This window comes from Botryllus schlosseri, chromosome 16 (genome assembly GCF_051294905.1).
Source record: "Botryllus schlosseri isolate E-star chromosome 16, Bs_hap1, whole genome shotgun sequence".
In the NCBI taxonomy this organism is placed as follows: Eukaryota; Metazoa; Chordata; class Ascidiacea; order Stolidobranchia; family Styelidae; genus Botryllus; species Botryllus schlosseri.
This window is the reverse complement of record NC_137251.1, coordinates 20191641-20213411: the sequence shown is the minus strand read 5'-3', so window position 1 is coordinate 20213411 and position 21771 is coordinate 20191641. Positions and strand designations below refer to the sequence as shown.

The 21771-nt window shown below is 40.2% G+C and overlaps 2 protein-coding genes across 3 annotated transcripts in view; both read left to right on the top strand.

Annotated features, from left to right (window-relative positions):
- The window catches only part of LOC145459362 (uncharacterized), a 40613-nt gene extending 39769 nt beyond the window's left edge, over window positions 1-844 (top strand). Inside the window, exon 11 of one of the 2 annotated variants that reach the window (XM_080338015.1) lies at window positions 454-844. In XM_080338015.1, the coding sequence (XP_080194141.1) occupies window positions 454-586 (133 nt within the window). In that variant the 3' untranslated portion in view covers window positions 587-844. The remainder of the gene's footprint in view (window positions 1-453) is intronic. The other variant, XM_080338014.1, reaches the window with a different exon arrangement.
- Window positions 845-4327: 3483 nt separating this feature from the next.
- On the top strand, window positions 4328-19624 carry LOC145459366 (G-protein coupled receptor GRL101-like). Its single transcript, XM_080338020.1, has 10 exons — window positions 4328-4467; window positions 4537-4623; window positions 9109-9238; window positions 9368-9525; window positions 9589-9770; window positions 10122-10247; window positions 11118-11231; window positions 11295-11516; window positions 15648-15811; window positions 17249-19624. The coding sequence occupies exons 2-10, from the start codon at window positions 4615-4617 to the stop codon at window positions 17464-17466; spliced, it is 1323 nt and encodes a 440-aa protein (XP_080194146.1). The 5' UTR covers window positions 4328-4467; window positions 4537-4614; the 3' UTR covers window positions 17467-19624.
- Window positions 19625-21771: the final 2147 nt, after the last annotated feature.

Here is a 21771-nt window from a genome sequence, read left to right as displayed (position 1 = left end):
ATGGATGTGCTCCCCGCATTGCGATATCTTACACTAAAATTCGTTTCAAATTTATAAAATGATACTAAAAAATGACCGAAAAGCACCCCCGTCACCTAAAAATGTTACATCAGACGCGGAAAATTATCATTTAAACCAGTATAATGTCTTACTTTGGAAATTAAAGCAGTTATAAAATATGCAGCCTTGGTACATATATGCAGTCATTGGAGTGTAGACCGTAGACACATACATGTGCGATGGCTCCATGGACATGAACATGCTTCCAGAATTCCGACATCTAATTTTGATGTAGTCAACGCGTTTGACCGGCACCGAAGTCGCGATCGACGTGTTAGCTTCTCGCGGATATGCCTACTAAAAGTTACAAAGTGAGGCGCATGTGGTACAGTTACCGCAGGGTCAGTCAATCGAACTGTACCAAAATATGATAAAATCTTTTCTCCTATACAGATGTCGCAAGGATCAAAAAAATGTAACTGTTAGTTCAAGTGAGATTTGTGATGGAAGGAAATTTTGTGACAATGATGAAGATGAAAAGGGATGCGATAACCGCAGGCAAGTGACACAGTGGATAAGTATTTAGTCGAACTATAGTTACACATTCTGACTAGTAGGCCTATTTCATAGCAGTCATTCCGGAAAATGTCTTTAAATTTGAGAATATCGAATAAAATGAGATATCCTATATTAAACTGCCGCGCCTCAACCCCCGTAAACTAATGGCGGACCAAAATTACTTTGACATGCGAAATAAGATAGATACCACATTTCTTTAACTCGAACATTTTCTTCGCGCATGGGGTGGTTCTCCAACCCGAAAAATCTATATTTTCCTATTTCTACGATAAATTGACATAATCTACTAGACGAAGCTCAACTATTGCTATTTCGATGGGAATAACGGAATAACACGTGTTTCCCTTTCACATTGATTGCGGCATTTGAGATGCTACAATGTATGGCAGCCACCCTGTTAACAAAAAAAGACTAATCACATTGAGCAATATACCTGATACAAAACCGGAAAACTGGATGAGAGAAGACGCTAGAAGGATCTCACTTTAGGCTTGATAGGATAAAAGCAACAATATTTTTTTTCAAGCGATAAATGTAGCCAACTATAAAAACACCATGACGGGCTTCTTGACCTGTGTTGAACAGTGTTTTCTGTATATTTGTAGGTGAGTTCTGGCTAGCCAAGCCTGAGAGATTTCACATATATATTTCAAAATTAAGATTACATTGGTCAATACTATTTTTGTTGACATTGATCCGACAATTGATTGTGACTGACGTTTGGGCGCTGATTTAAAAAATGACTTCCGTTTTTCTCTATCACATCAATTTTTTGAGTAAGGCACCCACCACATTGTCTCATAACCCATATAATAGCACTATGTTAAATATTTTGTGTTTGTTGTATAAAACGTTTCAAAAACCACAAGCAGTCGAAAGTGAATCAATAGAATTCAAATAAACATTTGCACTGCTTTATTTGGTTGATTTAAACTGAAATTGCCTCTACATGACAAATAAAGTGCGAGTTTCAGAGTCCAAATTTATGCTGATAACGCAGCGGTTCTCAACCGGGGGTCCGCGAGACCTCTAAATTTTTAAAATGGTTGATAACCTAATTTTTATTTTATTTTTTAATTTGAGAAAGCATGAGGCTGTTTCGCACCACAACTACTAAAACCTCATGACTCATATCATCATAATAATCGTCTGACATGGACTGACGTAGTGTGGAAACTCATTTTCCTTGCCAATTTTCCAATAACCTGCTGATACAAACAAATTGCTGTTTAGAGATGTTTTGTTGGGTTTTGTCGAAAAAATAAAAATATGGAGATAGTAACGTCAATCAGGGTGACTTCGTAATGTCTGCGAAACCTTTTCGATTTGAAGTTAGCACTCCCATCAAATTAGTGAACAGTCGTTTGAAATAAAAATTTCCGAAGCATTTCCATAATTTGGCCCAATGCAGGGAACAGCTTCTAGGAGGTACAGAACTTTAATATACAATTGAATAGTATATTCATATCGAAATGAACCCGAATATTTTCGGCTGACACTCGTCATAAATGGGACAATGATATACCTATACTCTTAAAGCTCGGCTATCAGATTTTGAGCATTCTTATTGCGGATGCCTTATCGACAAGGCTGATTTTTTGATGAACAAGGAGTGTTTCGTTGCTATCAAAGCATTACGCTCCAACCGTGAAATTCATATCACCAGTTATATTGGTATGCAGCCTTGTCTTGTTAATGTTCAATTGTTTATGGTCGAAAATGTTTGCTCGTAAATATATATGTACACCCGAACAGAACAAATCGTTTCATGACAGTCTTTCTCTGGCTGGAAATTTGGATCCATTCTTTGGTGCATAAAATTTGTCTATGCTTCTAGATTAGGATTTCACTTTGACGGCAGAAACTCTCTGCAAGCCGATCAAAATGTCGTTGCCGGCCGAATCCGGCGGTTCGTATGTTGCCCGTCCCTGCGCTAGATGCTGGACGTGATATGTTCATAAAATATGTGTTTCTTCATTTTGGTTCCATAAATGTTGCGATCACACCAAAAGTATCGTCGGAAGCGTTATGCGTTAATATTGCATTGGCCTCCATCTATCTTTGTGGATATGGTTTTCGGCACTCCTCGTTCATATCAAAACGAAGACGCGGATTTTCAAGACACGACCACGTACTTCAAGAAATACAGCAGCAAAAGTAGCTTTGAAATAACAAAACTCCACCAATTTCTACATAAATAGTATGATGTTATCTTCAAGAAAAATCAATATTTTGCTGTTTATCACAAGCCTACAGTTAATATATGCATAAGACAGATGAAGGTTGCACCAAAATAGAGCTAAAATTGTACTAAAACTTGAGGGGGTCCGCGAGGGTCCGTGACGGTCAAAAGGGGTCCGCGAAGTCAAAAAGGTTGAGAACCACTGTAATAACGTATAATCCTGTAGGTTGTCTAGTTTGATACTCGAGCAATAGTCAGCTGACATATGTTAGCTCCAATCTACTCTGGTATCTTACCCCCATTATCTTCAGATGTTGGGGAACATTTTCTCCTTGTCCATCTCTGACTATGTCAAGGTTTTCAGGGAAATTATTTAGGTATTTTAGCTTTTTTGAATGTCGCCTGTCCGACATAATCGTGTGGCAGTGACACATGTGTATCAGGGTTACAGCATGTGTATCTTTATCGTCTGACCACTAGAAAACACAATATTTCAAAGCTGACTCATATGATCCCATCGTGTTCGTGATATTGCAATAGTTCAATGTTTCTGTATTACTCTTTTAATTTTTCTGTATTATTCACGAAGACTAACTGAGTGTGCAATTGTTACTGCACGTAAGACTTTTCCATCTTGGAGAATGGCACACTTTAGGATCCCTTTTGAGCTACATATAGGCATTTGCCATTCACTGGACTTGTAAATCGGGATTCCTAATTCCTCCAGTAATCCATGGTAACGGTATCATGCCAATGCCAGTATCACAGCAATTCACAAAGCTACCGAAAGTAGGCCTACGAAGAAAACGTTCTTTCTTTTAATCGAAAATGATATACCTTCTCTACTTTGCGAAGTAATCTTTTCTCACTTCATAAGGATGTTAAAAGTTCTGAAGATTACTATTCCAAGTCCCAAAGCTTATGTCAGATCGATAACTCGTGCTGATTGACTACTCTACGACTCTACGATTTCAAAATTTTCATCATTTGGCCTGCTATCCCTATGATCTTCATCTCGATCCAAATTGTCGAGCGTATAGGAGTTTCAGGTTACACCAAATACGCTGAATGGGGCATTGGACCTATAGCTGATAGCAAAAGTCATGTTTATTTTTCTTGCCAAATCATCCAGTTTGCATCAAATATGTGTGTGAAATATCCACGGATGATTGCATCCTCTAACGAAAAATGGGTGAAAACATCGGCCTAGATTGGTACCAGTACCTTTTTCCTACATAATTCAATCGAGCCCTTGACTATATAACTTATTCTATGGTAAAAGTGTGGATTTTTATATGATATGGAAAAGTAATATGGCTAAATTCATGAAAATTTGCATATTTTGGGCATATGTGGTAAAGCAAAAAGCTGACGTGATAGAAGCAAAGCAGTGGCATTTTTGGAATCAGCACGCCAAAATCAGCGTAAATCAAGTGTAAAATCCAAGTCAACAATTTTTTCGTTCGAAATTGTTACCCGGTGTTATTTGTAGGCTGATTATATGTTGCCACTAGCACCGTAACCGGGGACCTGATTCCGGATCGCAATCGAATAATCGATAATGATGGTTGCCAAAAACAGATAATTTCAAGTATTCGCTTTTGCCGGATTTCACACCAAGCAGAGTTGGTTTGTTTTATAGATTCTACTGCACTGACCGGCCGCTACCAAATATACCGATATGGAGAAAGTGCGACAGAAAAGATGTATGATTTTGTCAAAACGTGATAGTCAACGACGACGATATTCGACCTGATTTCCGATATTTTATATAGGATTGTGACAATGGCGAAGACGAGAAAAACTGTTCACATTATTACTGCAGAGACGATGGAACGTTGAAATATCTTGCGATGAGTTCTGTAAGACTTGTTTCGTTCTTTGGTAATTTGGACTCTTATCGAAGAATACCTATTATTCTGAAAATAACGGTGGTTCCACGTGGATTCGAAACAAGCCTAAACGTGCCTAGCGTGCCAGCGACGCAAGCAGGGCTGTAAATGGCGCACACCAAACCCAGTTATAGAGGGGGCGAGCTCGAAGGGGGCCCAAAATTATTTCGCACATCAACATAAGTTATGGAGTGTTATGTTGGACATTTCCAACAACTTCAAAATTTTATTCGCGTTTGGCCCAATTTAATGTAATTAAATTTCTATATTTAAATATTTATATCCTCAGCGCGTCAAGAAAAAATAGGCAATATTTATAAAATAATACACAAATCAGCACCTGTCATTACTTCTCAACGACAGATTAAGACTTCTGAAGTTTCAACCAACATGCAACTTCGCGAAGTGTGTTACCAAATTAAACTATGGCAAAAAATGTCCGCCGCATGTTGTCGGAAACCATCAATATATATATTGTCAATTGTTCATTCTCCATAGGCGCGGATTAGTCCTGCGCTTGCTATCTGAATTCACCATTTCTCTTGGGTGCATCAATAAATCACGCGGACTGAGAGAGGGTGAAAATTAATAGCAATAATATTTAATTACCAATATTATAGACCAAATTCAGTCCTGAATATGAAATCTTTTCGCTAATCACGTGACAACGTGCACACATACACACATTTCCTATAACAGTAAAACGTGTGTTTCTGGTAGTGGAAAAAAAAGCTCACCGTGAATTTTGCTTTATGATCCTACAGGGGCCCAAGATCAACATTCTTGAGGAGGTGGCTGACGAAGCATTGTTTCGGTCCTGCGGGAAATGATTGAACAAATATAGACATTATCATTTTCGCCTCGTCCAAAGCAATGTAGAACCATGAGCCGACATTTTCAAATTATCTGTATGGCTATGCTCGACCCAAATGCATTTCGTAATTCAATCGCAGTCGGCGAAACATATTGGTCTACATAGTCTAGTACAGTGCTCTTCAACCGGGGTTTTCGTACACCCTAGGGTGTGCCAGAATTTTCAAAGGGTGTACCACTGGGATGGGGTGTACAGGGGTGTACCAGAACCGAATTACAACGCGCCGATGGCTCGCTATCACAAAAGCAGGTTTATGCGTTAGTACAGGTTGACGCACATGTTAATAATGAGCAATATGGCAGTGCTCTTCAACAGGATGTTTCGTACACCCCATCAGGGTGTACCATAATTATTGAAGTGTATACCATGGGGGTGTACCAGATCCACGTTATGATGAAGCGATGATACGATGAATATAGCTATCACAATAGATACGCCAGTTTACGCTTCAAAACAGATTGACTCGATGTTTAATATCGTACAATGTGATGTTATAAGCAAATGTTTCTCATCAGGTAATTTTAGGTAATGGATTTATTACTTCCTTTTCGAGGGTTCCATACTATTACCGAGATGGACATTACCGAGAATACTATTACCGAGATGGAAATTACCGAGAATGCTATTACCGAGAATGGACATTACCGAGAACGGACATTACCGAGAATTGTACCGAGAACGGACATTACCGAGAATGACCAATGCAAAGAATCTAGCTTAATGTAACGGACGTTGTCGAGAAATTTATACCTGAGAATCGATACCGAATGTGGCAACGCTGTTATGCACACACTCGACCTGTTCATATGCATAACATGCCTGTATTGCATGTATTGCATTCTCGGTAATGTCAATTATCGGTGGTGTCCATTCTCGCTATTGTCCATTCTCGGTAATGCCTACTTTTCAAGTAGAGCAGGGTGAAATTAGCATGTGTTCAGCTTGCGATATCTGCCTGATGATTATGGAGGAAACCACCGCAGCTCAGACATTTTGAATTGGTGCTTCCTGCGGCAAGCTTATAATAGCGCAGAATACATGCTTGCGCAACCAGGGGGTCGAGTTTGCGAACCACTGCGTTAGATGGTGGTTCAGTAACCTCGAGCCCTGATTCGTATTTAGCATTTACTATACGTTGCAGCCTTGCTCAAATGTTCATCCTTATTTCAGCTAGGCGAGGGGTGCTCAACCTGCGGACGTACGGCTTCATTCAGCCGCAAACCCATAATTTTGGGACCTTCTACACATATTTAAATTAGCGTGGGTTGGCGGTCCTCATTATGCAACCTATTGTTGCTGGTTCGAGTCTCGGCTCAGCCATGTTTCTATGTGTCGGAGGTTTATCTATAGGCTCCTCATCGCCTTCGTAGCGTATTGAAAAGCCTAGCTAGAAGAAGACTGCGCCGAGCTCTAAAGTCAGCATCAGAGTCCTGAAAGTGGACGCGTGTTAGCGAGAGAGAGAGAATGAAGAGTAGGATTGCGCGTGCAAGCGAAAGTCGTCCTCATTACCCAAAGCAAAGACACTAAACTTTAAGAAAATGCACTGTCGTGGGGTACTGTCGTATGGGTATTTGTCGTCCATGGGCCATGGCGACTCCACGCTGGAATCCGGACGTATTGTATATGTAATCAAAATGCGGCTTTCTGCGTTATCGGTGTATTATATGGTCAGGGTGTACGAGTTTTGAGAAAATGTTAAAAGGGTGTACCACGACGAAAAAGGTTGAAGAGCACTGGTCTAGTATACAGCCGGTGGTGCTAGAAAGAGACTTTTAGAAAGCTTCGATAGTAATTAATTATGCTCATGACGGCATCCATGTGGTTTTATGGCAGTGAGTCTGCTGAGTGGAGGTGAAATTGCCTTGTCCAGAAAAGCGTTTCGGAGTCGAACGAACCAAGCCCCTTGTAGTGGTACCTTGCGCATTGCCCACTACTACCAGCCGTATGCTACTCTGGCTACTACGAATACAATTCGCAGCACGAAAACACGTGGCAACAGCCATACCGGCCATCCGCAAAATCCGGGCCGAAAACGCACTTTATCAGCCCGCCCCAAAAACGTTCATCATGGGCCCCCATATAGGGTGATAAGAAAAACTTCTGGGGGGGGCTTCATTCCCATACCACATAGTCCGTTGGATTTTTCACCAGTACTTGTGAGCTCATTCATTCTACTCAGTGTAAGCAGAGAGTTTACGTAGCCTAATCGCGTCAGGAGCGAAAAATTTAGATCATTCATTTTCTGTCTTTATCCTCTCAGAATTGTCAGTTTTTCCGGTAGAGCTGAGTTAGGGGTCGTCTTGGAAAGTATTGGGCACGTAAAAAATTAAACTTATTCGGGCGGGCCCGAATAAATAATTACTTCGTTGCACGTTATTATTTCGTGATATAGAATAGATATTGAAATCGCCAAAGCGTACCAAACTGAAAGCCGCACGCGATTCCAAATTGGTATTTCTTTACTGGCAAATAATTTTCCCCTGTCGGATGGCATTAGTCCTAAGGGGTACCGATTGCCAGGACAGCGAGATTTGGCGCCAGCACTTTAGTCGCCTATGGACAGTAAGACTTACATATATATAAGGAAGTTTTCGATCAACAAAGCGCAGTCCTTTTCGGCCCAGGTATGCTCGCTGCCAAATCTTTTGGTGCGCCTTGCGGAGTCCCATGTAAGCCTGAACTTCAATATATGAGCTGGTGCATTGTGGCGCGGTATAGCCTGCCACCGAATTGCCCATTACTATAAGTCATGCGTATTTCCTGGAGAAGGGCATCCAATAAGCAAGACATATAGTTACGATAAATCGCGTAAAGCGTGATAAGAAATTGAAAAATGTTGAAATGACTTTCACAAACACTCCATGATGTACGTTAATTTACGAAAGATACTTTTGCAACCCCTTCAAGCTCCGTCCCTCTCCAATTGGGAGGTTCGGGGTGCCACAGTTACGGTCCTGCGCAAACTGAATGAATCGAAAACGAATAATCGCGCAAATTACACGGATTAGCGAGTAAGATCGTACTTGTCGCTCGCATGTCGTCAAAAGACACGTCTTGAACTTCAGTTCGAATCGAACATGTTTTCTGTCCTAATTTTACCTCACGAAATTCTGAATCAGTTTAAAATTTGATGTTTTATTTATTTCACCAACGGACAAGCCTTCCACATAGTGCATCTTGAAATTAAGGTATAAAATTATGATATACCTACATGGTGGACCGGCGATTAAGAACAACCGTTCTAGAATATGAGAGCAAATAGTTGAAATCCGATGATTTAGTGTCAATCCCCCCCCCCCCGCTCATTCTGATAAAACAAGAGTCGCATTAGTCCCGAGTAACCCTACCATTCACGTGCCGATAGATGATATCGGTAGAACGTCGACCGTCTAACGACACCATTCAACGTAACATAGCAAGTGTAGTAAAACATTAGCGATTTTCGATATAGATCTGAAAGTGACATGGTTCAATTTTATGCAGTCGCAAATTCATAGCTCAGGAATTCCATTCCGTTGAGGTCTGGTATTATCGGAAATCTCTATTTCTTCTATTTTACGAAAATATTTGTCTTATTACAGAAATGCGACAAGATCACAGATTGCCTATCCGGTAGGGACGAATGCCAACCGGAGTGCTTAAATAGTACTTTTTCAGACGGAAAGGAAATGATAGCAAGCACAGCGATGATCGCTCTCGTGTGGATAATAAGTAAGAAAATCCTCGATAGATACACATTGTGAATGGAAGAGCTAGGAAAGTGAAAGCTCGTAATCAAGTTACATTTTCAACTTTTATATCTTTCTTCACTGTTGTCTGCAGTCTATTATTGTAATGCAGGTTTATTCGCAATCATCGGATGCTCAGCTGTGATCGGGATGACGATTTGGAGTTTATTAAGGACGCGACCGACGTCTGGTCCGAATAGTGTATCGGATCATACGAGACTCGTCAGACGGCAAATCTTGAGCTTGTCGTTATCTGATTTTCTCGTTGGGGTAGGCCTACAAGCGATACTCGTTAGTTGTGTTTCGTTCTTAAAATATGACCATTTGTTACAGATCTACACATTGTCGATCTGCATAGAAGCTCAGATGCTGGATAAGTGCTACGCTGTGCAAAGCCGAATATGGAGAGGCAGCTATTCGTGCTCAGCACTCGGGTTCCTTTTGGTAACTGGGTCAGAACAATCTGTCTTTACCATGGTCTTGATTGCAATTCAGAGGGTTCGCGCTGTGGTACGGTAAGATACTCACCAGTAGTAGCCTATTATCGGCCATATTTGCATTGGTTGCTTGTGTAGCTTACTGCAGCTTACTGTTGGCTTAAAGTGGCACTGCGCTCTAAATATGATCTGCTATGAAATTAAATATCAAATTAGGGAAAATATCACGCGTTCTCGTTTCTTAACCGTTTGCGAACATTCTGACACTCAATTTTCCTCCTTTGCCACGATCTCCGCATTAGTCCAATTTATGTGGTAGGTCTAATTATACCTAGAAAAGATGTGGTGCGTCACCCATTTTGTCTCCACTTGATGCAAAATAAATAAATCTAAACGTGATGATTTGTTGCGTCCATTGCGTCTTCACAGACCATTCTCGCAGCCAAATATGAATCGAGAAACTGCCACCTTACTCATGGCATGGTTCGTAGCTTTGGTGATCGGACTGATTCCACTGCTACCCTGGTTTGAAGATTATTTCGTTACAAGAATCGAGTAAGTCCTTGCATTTCTGAATCGTGGGAACTTTTACCATCTTTATCAGTACCTACGTAACGTCTATGCACTCAAAATGCATACCAACGTTAACTCGTAATGAATATACATTGAGTATCTCTGGTATCCTGCTATCAAATGCATACAAATGGGATCTTTTATTTCCTATGTTGTTTAACTACAATGGTAAGTGGTAACTATTATGTTCCATCTTCGATGAATACGTCAACGGTACCTATAAACAGCATGTAGGGCATGAAGGGCCTACATACAGATAGTACGCATTAGTAACAGCTATGTTTGCTGCTCAATGATATTCGTGAAACTGGACGATCCCGATTCAAAATTCCCTTCGTGTCACATAGTTATCATGCAGTTCTGTAACACAACTTTCCACAAAAACGCCGAGTCGACAAAACACTGCAAGATACACATTTAAAACAGTTTTTACGATCATGACATGATAAGACCTCCTATACTCTGAAATAATCTTCAAAGACCTACCTCTTCATGCTGTCACAGAATTTCAAATCAGCCGACATAAAATCATCACCCAAATGTGCTTGAGAACCTTAAGTGATGTAATCGTAGCGAAAAGATATTTCAACAATATCAAAGGTACATTGTGCCGTAACCAACTGAAGAGATCCAAGTCGGGGCATGAGCGTCCTTTACATCTAAACAACCATCATGCAGTCTGAAACGAATAATCAAAATTATAAACAAAATTGCTTTTTGAATTCTCTGACATTCAAGTATTGCTGACGGTATCGCCTGATCAGTGCAAGCCGAGAGGCTTCGGGAATAAATTTGAATATATCATATAAATGCATCTTTCAACAAGTAAAATCGTGTCGCATGTTTTTTCAGGTTCAACGAGAATCGGATCTTCAAAGCAATTGATAACAATGAAACTAAATACATGGTTACTATTCTCGGGTTAATGCACCAGCATGGGCATAAGTCTGGCACAACCCAAATAGCGTATGTATCTTGCAATAATTCCTTGTTTGCATGCAATAACAGCGTCGCTGCAACACCTTTCAGCGGAACGACTAACTGGGGAAAATTGGCAAATCTGGTCAAAAAAGTAAACCCGAACATATCGATCAGTTACAAGTTTGGATACTACTCAAGTCACGCCGTCTGCCTTCCAACTTTCTTTCCCGACCCGCAAGTCGATAAGGCGTGGGGATACACAGTCTTCCTTCTGCTTATAAACTTCATCGCCTTCCTCTTCATGCTTTTCTCTTATATTATTTTGTACAAGTAAGTATGCATACTCAGCAGAGGTGGTCAGTAACGAAGTACTTCTACTTTTTGTAAGTACTCAAGTAGTTTCCCTCTACTTCTGATACTTTCTCAAGTAGATCTGATTTTCGCTACTTCGTAATATTTTGTGATCTACTCACTTACTTTTCGGTATTTCCAGTTTGTCAAGTAGAAGTAGTTTAATCCCCCAATACGAAAGATAGCCTGAGGAATTTCGGGGCTGTTTTCATGGAGTACCAATATTTAATATCCATAAAAGTCAATAAAGCCCAGAAATTTTGTAGCGCTTCGCGCACAGTAGTTATGGAGTGACTAACATGTTTTCACGAAAGTATCAGTCAATATAATTTAGGTACCGGATTGCTTGGTTCCGCTCACACCGCATTGTCGCCATATAAAATATTTCATCACAGTAAATATGGCCCACCATAACGTTTTAAACTACCGTTTCGCAATCTAGCAATTACCTATCATTTCGTAATCTAGCAGCCCATGACGTGTCCTGCTGCTCAGGAAATCCGGCTTTTTTAACGTTACCCCTGTTTTAGCAGATCGCCGTTGAAGCTTTATGGACAAAAGACACGAAATATATTTTCCGCTTATTAGAAGTGGTATTTGTATTTTAATATCAATTCCGAGTATCATACTTTGAGTTCTAATTATTTTCAGTTCTTTTGTCTCCAGAACATAGGCTACATGTTGAAGCTCAAAAACAAGTGTAGTAATGCCGCTCTTTTCCGAAAATAAAACTACACTAAATATACCTTTTACGATCCACAATATTTGTTCTTAACGTATGTTAATCGCGCAAAGTGTTGAAACTCAATCCGATACAACTTCTCCGTATTGCTCTTCGCCTAAACTTGGGGCATTAAATATGGGGTCGGGCGCCATGCCATGCTATTCCATAAAACGGGGTCTTCTAGTAAACAAAGGGTTAGTACCGCAGTTTCATATCAGTACTATAATTGGCATCCCATGATGCTCGAAAATGCTTACCGTAATTTTCCGAATAAAGTGCGCCCCCATGTATAATACGCACCGCAAATGACGTGTATATTCTGGGAAAAAGCCTGTACCAATGTATAGTACGCACCCTGCATTCGCAGTGCATGAATAGTTGTGTTTTAGTACGCGATGTTGTTCTGTTTTGCGATGTCACTGTCGAACAATCATGACATAATGATCGCTAATCATAATACAATTACTGGCATTGTTTCTAAACGAGAGTAGATAGTAGCCAAAGCCTGTGATGTCGGCGACGCGATAGTTCAGGCTAGCGACACACGACATCTTGCGCACGAGGCCTATTACAATTACAGATGCGATTGCTCAGGACCTCAGGCCAACGGTTATGTCGGGCGCGCCAGTCCTGTTGGAGATCCGACTGATTACGCAAGCGATTATATCCTGCTCACATGGCCTCTTGTGTATGCGATTGCTAAGGCCTGTCGTTAACGCAATGAATCAACAAGGATTGCCGCGCACGCTTGTAGCAATCAGCGACCTGATTTCGCTCGCGTACAAACTGCAAACCAACTCAGCAAGATATCGCGTGCTTTGCAGACGACTCTCGTTAATTAGAAACACGCTTTTCGTTAATTGGATACACGTTTCTCTATTTGGCGCCGCGTTACACTCTATAATACGGATTACGGGGGCCCAATGGCTAGAGCTGATGCGCGATTTAAACAAACATGAAGAAAGGTGTGATTTCAAGTTTTTGATCGAGAGATTTATTTTCAAGGCTTGCTGTACCCATGTATAATACGCACCCCCTATTTTAGGGCAAAAAATCGGTAAAATTTTGCGCATTATACATGGAAAATTACGGTATTCTGTCAAAAATCGATACCTCCTGGGATGCATCAATACTAATCAAGCTTTCTGCACCTTCCGCATTGCTCAATTTGCAGCTTTTAACAGTCCATGCAAACGAATTAGGACTGTTTTCAAAACTAATTACTTACTTGAGTAGATTTAAAGTCAAATAATTCTACTTCTACTTCAAGCAGTTTTGGCGGCTTATGGAAGAATTACTTCTACTCGTACTTGCGTAGATTCTTTCGTCGCTACTTCTACTTCTACTTGAGTAGCTTTCTTAACTAATTTGACCACCTCCGATACTCAGATGTGGTAATAATAGTCCTTGTTGATACTCAAGTATATGTAGAAATATAGCACTGGTAATTTCTACTCAGTAACAAGTAGAACTAACGATTTCCAAGAAATGTAAAAATTAGTCCGTGTGTATTTAGAAAATGAACATCAGAAAAAGTACTCTAAGAAGTTACTCCAAAAGCGGACATTGTCACAATGTAGCAAACTTTTAGTATTTTCCATCGAAAATGCATCGTCCATAGTCGCGACTAACGCAAAATGACTATTTAATGGCATCGCAAATTCATCCGACCGAGGTCGACTCCAGAATTTCTACCTAAGTGGTGGAGGTTAATTTAGGCAGTGCTACCAATCGGCCGCTGCGGAATAGAAATCAAAAAATCGGCCTGATGCGAATGTCGATAGTAGTCAACAAACATCATGAATACCACAAACAACATGAAAGAAGTTGATGTTGGTTGTTTCAACAGGGAGAGTTCCCTTATACCACCGTTGTGGTATAAGCAGCAGCACGCTATTTGTACGCGATAACAAGTAGAAATAGCGCGTTCCAAGATGTAACAAAACAACTCCAAGTGGAAGTATAAAATGAAGGCTGTGGAATTTATTCATTCAAGTAGATTCGGAAAGGCGATTTGCTAGATTATCAGTAAATATGAGTGACGACTTACGAAATTCCAAAATGAATTTTTGCGTGCAACGCTAATTGACTAATTAATAACCTTACAAATAGCAGAGATTTCGAATATATCCTCACTTATCGTGACACAGGAGTTATTTTACCCGCAGGGGCGAGCAACTTCTCCAGTTGGTGGGCCGGATATAGGAAAATTAAATACTTGGCGGGCCGGATTGCTGAATCGATACATTATTCGCCCATTTATCGACATATACAAGGAATAAATCGTATTTAATGAATGTACTTTAACGACACCAATGTAACTTCAATGCCATTTCTCACCAATAATGACGAAGACAATGTGGATTTGAGATCAGCATTGTCATACAGGCACCACCACGTCTGCTTCTCTCAGATCAATCAACACACGGTGTAATCCTAAATTAAGATTTCAAGGCGTTCGATGAGCCCGGTACCCCAAAATTTACCAATATATCAATTCATTAGGGTTTAGTAGGTGACGAGATAGCGCGGTTGTTCAACTGTGTTGCCTATTTTATCTCGATATTAAATTCATGTGGCCCGCGGCCTCTACAAAATTTGAAAGTGGCCCGTTTCGAGTTGACGACCCTGGCATAAGCGGTGTCTTATAAAAGCCGAGAAGTGTGCCGTCGACGGCTACGGAATCAAATAGAAGAAATATCGGCCTAATGTAAATGCCATTGTAGTCGACAAAGACCATGATTACCACAAATGACATGAGGGTTGAGTACATCGTAAAATGCCGCTAATGCCAGTCTTCTCGCTTCGACGAACTTACGCGCAAACAGCACCCTCGCTGGCTGCGCATACATGTGTATAATAACATACAATCATTAAACCTTGACCTATATGTGGGGAATCTCGGAAGCCTGAGGCCGCAGGCCCCATTATCATGTAATACAGAAAACTGTCTGCGGGCCGGACAAAATCCCTTCGCGGACCGTATGCTGCCCGCCCCTGCGCACGAGGATACACAGTTCATTAAATTCGAAGTGGAAAGAGTAAGTAGTTTGACACAGAAAACTACTTAGTAAGTCGTGCAAAAATAAGGTAAACTTATTTAAGTTCAAGGAAAAAAGCAGAAGTACGTCGTTACTGACTACCTCTGCTATCGCCCCACATTGCCGACCCAAAATTACTCATTTTTTATAATCAGAGCCATTTTATTTCCCACTATCCGACGGAGAAGGCTGTAGTTTGTTGGAGAATTATGACACATCAAATATTCTGATGTTAACCGAACAGTTGGTATATGTTAGGTATACGCCTATTGGCTACAAGCTGTATGCCGACGTCGGCCCCCAGCACGAAAGTATTCTGCGGTTTCACCACAATACGATTTTCAGCCACGCTGTCAATTTGCCAGTAGTAGTTGTGGAACCACAGAGCGCACTACAGGAAAAGCGAGCACGCCAGAACAAAGGTATGCAGCGGAAACTGACAAGAATTGTGTTTTCTGACTTTCTGTGCTGGATGCCGATCTGTCTTATGGGAATAATCAAAGTTGCGGGTGAGATTTCGTTCTAGGCAGAAGTGGTGACGTAAAGTAACTTTTTTCGGAGTAATCGATAAGGGTTTTCACTTTGACTGCCTACTCAATTGTCATGTTTGTTTACTACTTCCACTGATATGTAACGGATTTCACGCAAAACTACTTACTTTGTAGACTTTTGTAAGGTGGAAATTAGTTTAAAGATATGCTTCCGTAACGTGTATAATCGGAACTGTTATAACGACTGCTCGAATCAGTTGAAAATGCATTGTCCGTTGCCATTATGCATTAGTCGCGAAGATGGATATTGTAATTGCGAATGTATTCAAACTGCTTAAAGTATGCGGTCCCACTGAGCGCTGTGAGCCAAGGCTTCAGAATCCGTTGTGATTTGGATCGAACGAATATCATTTATACGTTTATATTAGACCTACTGGTCAGCAATTGGTACAGGGTTATATTGTATCGTATCGATGTATATTTGGGTTGTGCCGCCTACAGCATCATACTAGTTTCAATCAACTTCAGAGCTTTTTTCTATCTTTTATTCTATCCTACACCTAGGGTATTTATAGTTGCCCACACCGTTTAGCAGATCTACCTATGCGTTGATGATCCGAAGCTTTTTCAACGAATAATTCGTTACTCGAGTAAGAATTCAGGGCGTACTACTTCAAATATCTCGCAAATAGCCACGACTTTGAATCATGCCTAGTACTTTGAATGTTGAACTTTTCCTGGCTTGTGACTTGACTTGACTAGAGTCCACGTTCGAAATCTTCGAGTCCAAATGGGCCATGAGAGGTGACTTTTGACTCGAATGTAGCAGAGATGAGCGCATTTGAAATTTCTATGTCCTAATCCAATCCAAATCTGAACCTTAAAATCCAAATCCAAATCCTAATCCATAACTTTTTCATATTCAAGTCCATGTCCAATCCTAATCCGATTCCAACTGGAAATTCAGGAAAAATACTAATTTATGCAATGGAGGGATTCGAAAATTTTCTTTCACAACCAACGATTCACTTGATTCAAGATAACTTAGTAACCATAAGTACATTAATAACTAATCTGAATGAAGTTTGTCGCCATTCGCCACACGACATTTCATTATCCCAGAAAATAGGTTAATCCAATCCAAATCCTAATCCGTTTGAAAAAAATGTCTAATCCAAATCCAATCCAAATCCGACAAAATTTCACAAATCCTGTTTTTTCAAAACCTAATCCTAATCCATGCTCATCTCTGGAATGTAGTGACTTGAGCCCAAGACTTACTTTAATCACCTGTGATGACAATCATCATCCCGTGTACTTTCAACGTATACTCGAAGTGGTTTAGTATAATTTCTATAATGTCACCACTATACCATTAGAAGTGTATAGTTGGGCCTACTTCCACATGAGTCGCAAAAGCGACAATGGCAAACTGTGATCACTTATGTTTTTCAGGAACACCGATCAGCAACGATGTGTACATACCATCCGCTCTCATCATCGTCCCGATAAACAGCGCTCTGAATCCGTTTCTTTACTCTGACCTTCCTGATATCATTTGGAGAAAGATGCGGAATGCCATCGCCAACTCGTCTTGCACAACTAAAACGAGCGAAGAAGCGGTAGAGCCTGAGAGATTGCCCATGCAAAACATCGAGGCGAAACAAAATTAAGACTAGCACCTTGGCAGGTTTTTGACTTTGAACATGATGTATGGACAAGAAGCTTTTCTTCAACTTTAGCGGTCGATAAATTGCATTACGAACAACCTTACCTATTGGGATTATGATGAATCATTTCGTTGTACGATTGCAAGCATATATTCTGGATCTCTATGGAATCACATTAAGTAGAAAAAACAAAGAAATGTTTGTGTCCACTCAGTCTCCTGTGTTTATTTCCTTCGAAACGTATTTCCAGAGCATCTTTTCATAATTTGCCTATTGCATCGATTTGAATTGTAAGTCACAAAATTCGAAAAAATCCCTATAGGGCAGGGGCGGGCAACTTCTCCAATCGACGAGCCGTATATGGCAAAATGAACTAGCCCACTTGAAAGTCCGGACTCATGAATCGGTACAGAAATCGCGTATTTATCGACTTATACAAGGAATAAATCGTTATTAATGTAAACTTTAAGTTTAAAGCATAGAGGCCAAAACATAAGTCAATGAATTTATTAATGTAATGCAATGTAATGTAATGTCGAAGGCAGTGGTGGTAGTTCAAAGTTGTAGACAAGTTATTTGAACTTTAAAGTCATGTTCATGCTTGGTCGAAAATGATTACTCGAAAATGTATGTAGACACGCGGGTCAGATTATCATGTAAGACTGGAAACTGTCTGCGGTCCGCTCAAAATGTCGTCGCGGGCCGTATGTTGTCCGCCCCTGATATTGATAATTAAAGTCAGCATTTATCAGTTTTCTTGACCCAAAGCGTCACAAGCAACCATATCCCTTTGAATATTGTTAGCGGTGATGATCAACATATTATGTCGTACATTACATTGACATCATGAATCCACTTATTATGTGATTACACGATTTAACGTATCAAAATGAATGAATTACTGAAACTCTTGGGTTTCATACCCGTTCTCTGGAAAAGGTTTGCCAGGACACTCTTTTAGCAAAGGTATTATCAACAATACAGTGAAAAAATATACCAAAAACTGTATTTTACTAATATATTGCAGATATTCATGACCATGAAAATTTTGGATTATTTTATTCTAATCTTGGCTCCATAACAACATAAAAACACAAGTATTACTCCCCCTGCACCTAGCATTTTCAAGATATAAAGCAATAGCCTAAAATTTGTCCAAACTAACCCGGCTTTACGGCGTTAATGTTTTATTATGAACAGTTAAAAGCAGTTGTAACGCTGCTGCTTGGCAAGTAGAACTTCGGAGCCAGAGACAGAGCAAGGAGCCATATCCGGAGCTGGTGCCGGTTGTTTGAAAAGTAGATGCGGCTCCGATGTATTTCATTAGATGTTATGCATAACAATATTGGCTGAATTCACGTAATTCTACGGTAATCGTTCATAAAATTAGGAATTGTTGCCTTGTTTGTGCTACCTTTTTTAACAAAGGATGTCCAATGGACGATTCTCACCGCTTCAGCGCCCCTTGTGGATGGATGGCGGTCGTAATTATGCCTCCATAAAGCTAGCATTGTGTGCAGAAATATTGCAAATGTTTTCCTTTATGGCGACTCGTTACTGCGAATGCAGGAGTTGTTGATTATTGCAACACTACTAATGCCTGATTCCCTGTCTCTGGTAGCGAAATCCAGACCCCACTTTTTCACTATAGCTGGTTGAGAAGCATTAGCGTGGGACTGTATTTTTGCTTTAACTATGAACTGCTGCTGACATTGTCTTCTGATCTCACTAGTAACAGAAACAATTTATACACTAATCTATACCTAGAGTATGGATCTGTTTTCTGAGTTGTTGACGGGTCTACCAGAGTTCAGTTTTGCCGGCGTAGAGAGGATTGCTTGTGAATCGAGGGGTAATGGAAATATAGTAAAGGCTATAAATTATTCGCTGAATCTTGCATAAGAGATTTTAGAGATATGTTGTAATTTATACTAGCAGTGGTCCTAGGCTTTGAGAATTAGACTTCGTGACTTTGCAAGTGTCATCAGTGATCCTGATGAGTTTGAGCATGTCAGTATCAGCCACGGTTGTAATGAATCGACTCGAGTTACGATTGTTTGGTGACTCGACTTTGTGTAGAATTTCTGTATTGACTCGACTTGTACTCAGGTCATTGCGCATGACTCGGACCAAGTGATATGACTCGAGACTGGGTATAACAAGACATACATTTCATTGTAATTTCGAAAAATAGTAAAGTTATCCCACTATTATTATTTCGTCTATCAGTAGGCTACTCGTACTTGATAATGCTCGCAGAAACTGATAAAATTGAGGAAAATAAGTATATTATGAATGCGAAGCATTCGAAATCACCAAGCAGAGCCGTAAAAAGTGGGTGTCATGTTACATTAAGTAGGTACTGAACAGTCATTGTAATGACTTGGACTCGAGTCAAAACACTATGACTCGGACTCGACACTCTACTCCGTGACTTGGACTCGGACTTGACTCGATGGTGAATTGAGAATGACTCGACTTGACTCGAATCAAAACTATAAAAGTGAAATTGGCTTGTGACTTGGTCACAACCCTGGTATCAGCACGGTGTTGCTTGATATTGTCAAAACAAAAAAAATGTGCTGGAAACTAAAATGAAATAACTAGTCAACAAATTGTTAAGTAATAAACAAATACGAAGCTTTACAATAGGACTACAAATTGCTGTCGTTGCAATGTTTCCAGTTGCACTGCCCCAGTCCGACGATTGTGAAGTGCACCATATACTGCTGCGGCATTTTATGTTCCAGGTACAGAAGTGCCTCATCGACCAGTCACAACGCCATGGACCATCAATGAGCGACAAGGATGTTTCGAAATCTGATGGAAAGGCTATAACTGTCACGGACTCCTCGCCCATTTGCTGGATATAAAAGGGTTATGGCGTCCCGGAGATCTTTCATTAGACTGGGTTTAGACTTTGTTCTCTGCGGTGGACACAGTCACCAAGCCGCTCACTCCCAGTTGTGTCTCGGATAGCTTTGTGCATAACTGGCTGGCTCCTGGCAAATGGCGGAAAAATCGTCAATATGTCTGATAATTTGTCAATATACAATACCCAACAGAACTGTTGGATGTTGTATTTGTATGTTTATTGAGCAGATAAAAAATGAAAGGATTAGCAATATGCAGCAGACTTGACTTGTGTGTACGTAGCCACTATGTCCTTGTGGCACGATACCAATCAAGCATTTACAAGTTACATAGTTCTTATAGTATTAAAAAAGTTCACTATGAAGAAGCAAGGATGATGGTATCTGCACTCCTTATTCACAGCAGTCTATTCTTAACATGTGTGATACCATAATGTCCGAATCTGAAGGATCAGGGCATATGTTCTCTAATTTTATCTCTACTCATCCAAATTGTCAAATTCTCATGAGTAAAATATGAAAAATTAGCCCAGGTTATCAATAACCTGCTAACAGATGCAGTGGACAAGTTGAATCGAACACCAAGGTCTTTCAATCTAAAGCCTTGGTGATTCCGACAAAAAAAAACAGTTCGTCTTGCAATGGCAAAGTTTTTGAATTTGCCTTTGCCTTGGAATTCATCAATATACCATTTCTAACGTAACTTGAAAATTAATAATAACATCGGAACATATATCATCAGATGCCTTGAATCGTGCACAAAATCAGCTTCTCCAGCTCGTCACTTAAATCCTGAATTATTCCCTTTGCTTCAGATGACTTTTCGAAGAGGGGAAAATCTTCTTCACAATACGTGTGATCCAGCAATGGCTGTTGTAGATCTGGAATCTGATAGGTGCTACTTGGACCAGGAATTTCTTCTGGAGTATAATGTCCACTACAAATACAGTTAGATTCCATGCATGTGACAGAAATGTAAACATTCATAGTTACGGTATATCTAAGATCAACTAAAATGGCAGTTATTCAAGTACATCTACGTTTTTCAAGTATAATAGAGTACCTTTTACTAAATAATTGTAAAGTAACCACACTATTGGGATTTCGTCCATTAGGATTGTTACTTGAAAGTGCGATCAGGAATTGCTAAAAGTGAGGAAAATTAGTATAATATAAATGCGAACCATTAGATATAACCAAACAGAGCTATGAAAGTGGGATTAACGAAACTTTAACTGGAAACTGAACAGTCCAAACAATGATTTGAACTCCGACTCAACTCATAATACCAGCATAACTCAGACTCTGCTTTCTGCTCGATGACTTGGACTCAGACTTGAATCGGTGGTGAGTTGAAAATGACTCGAGTAAAAACTATAGAAGAGAGATTGACTTGTGACTCGGGGCCTTGTGACTTGGTTGCAACCCTGCGTTA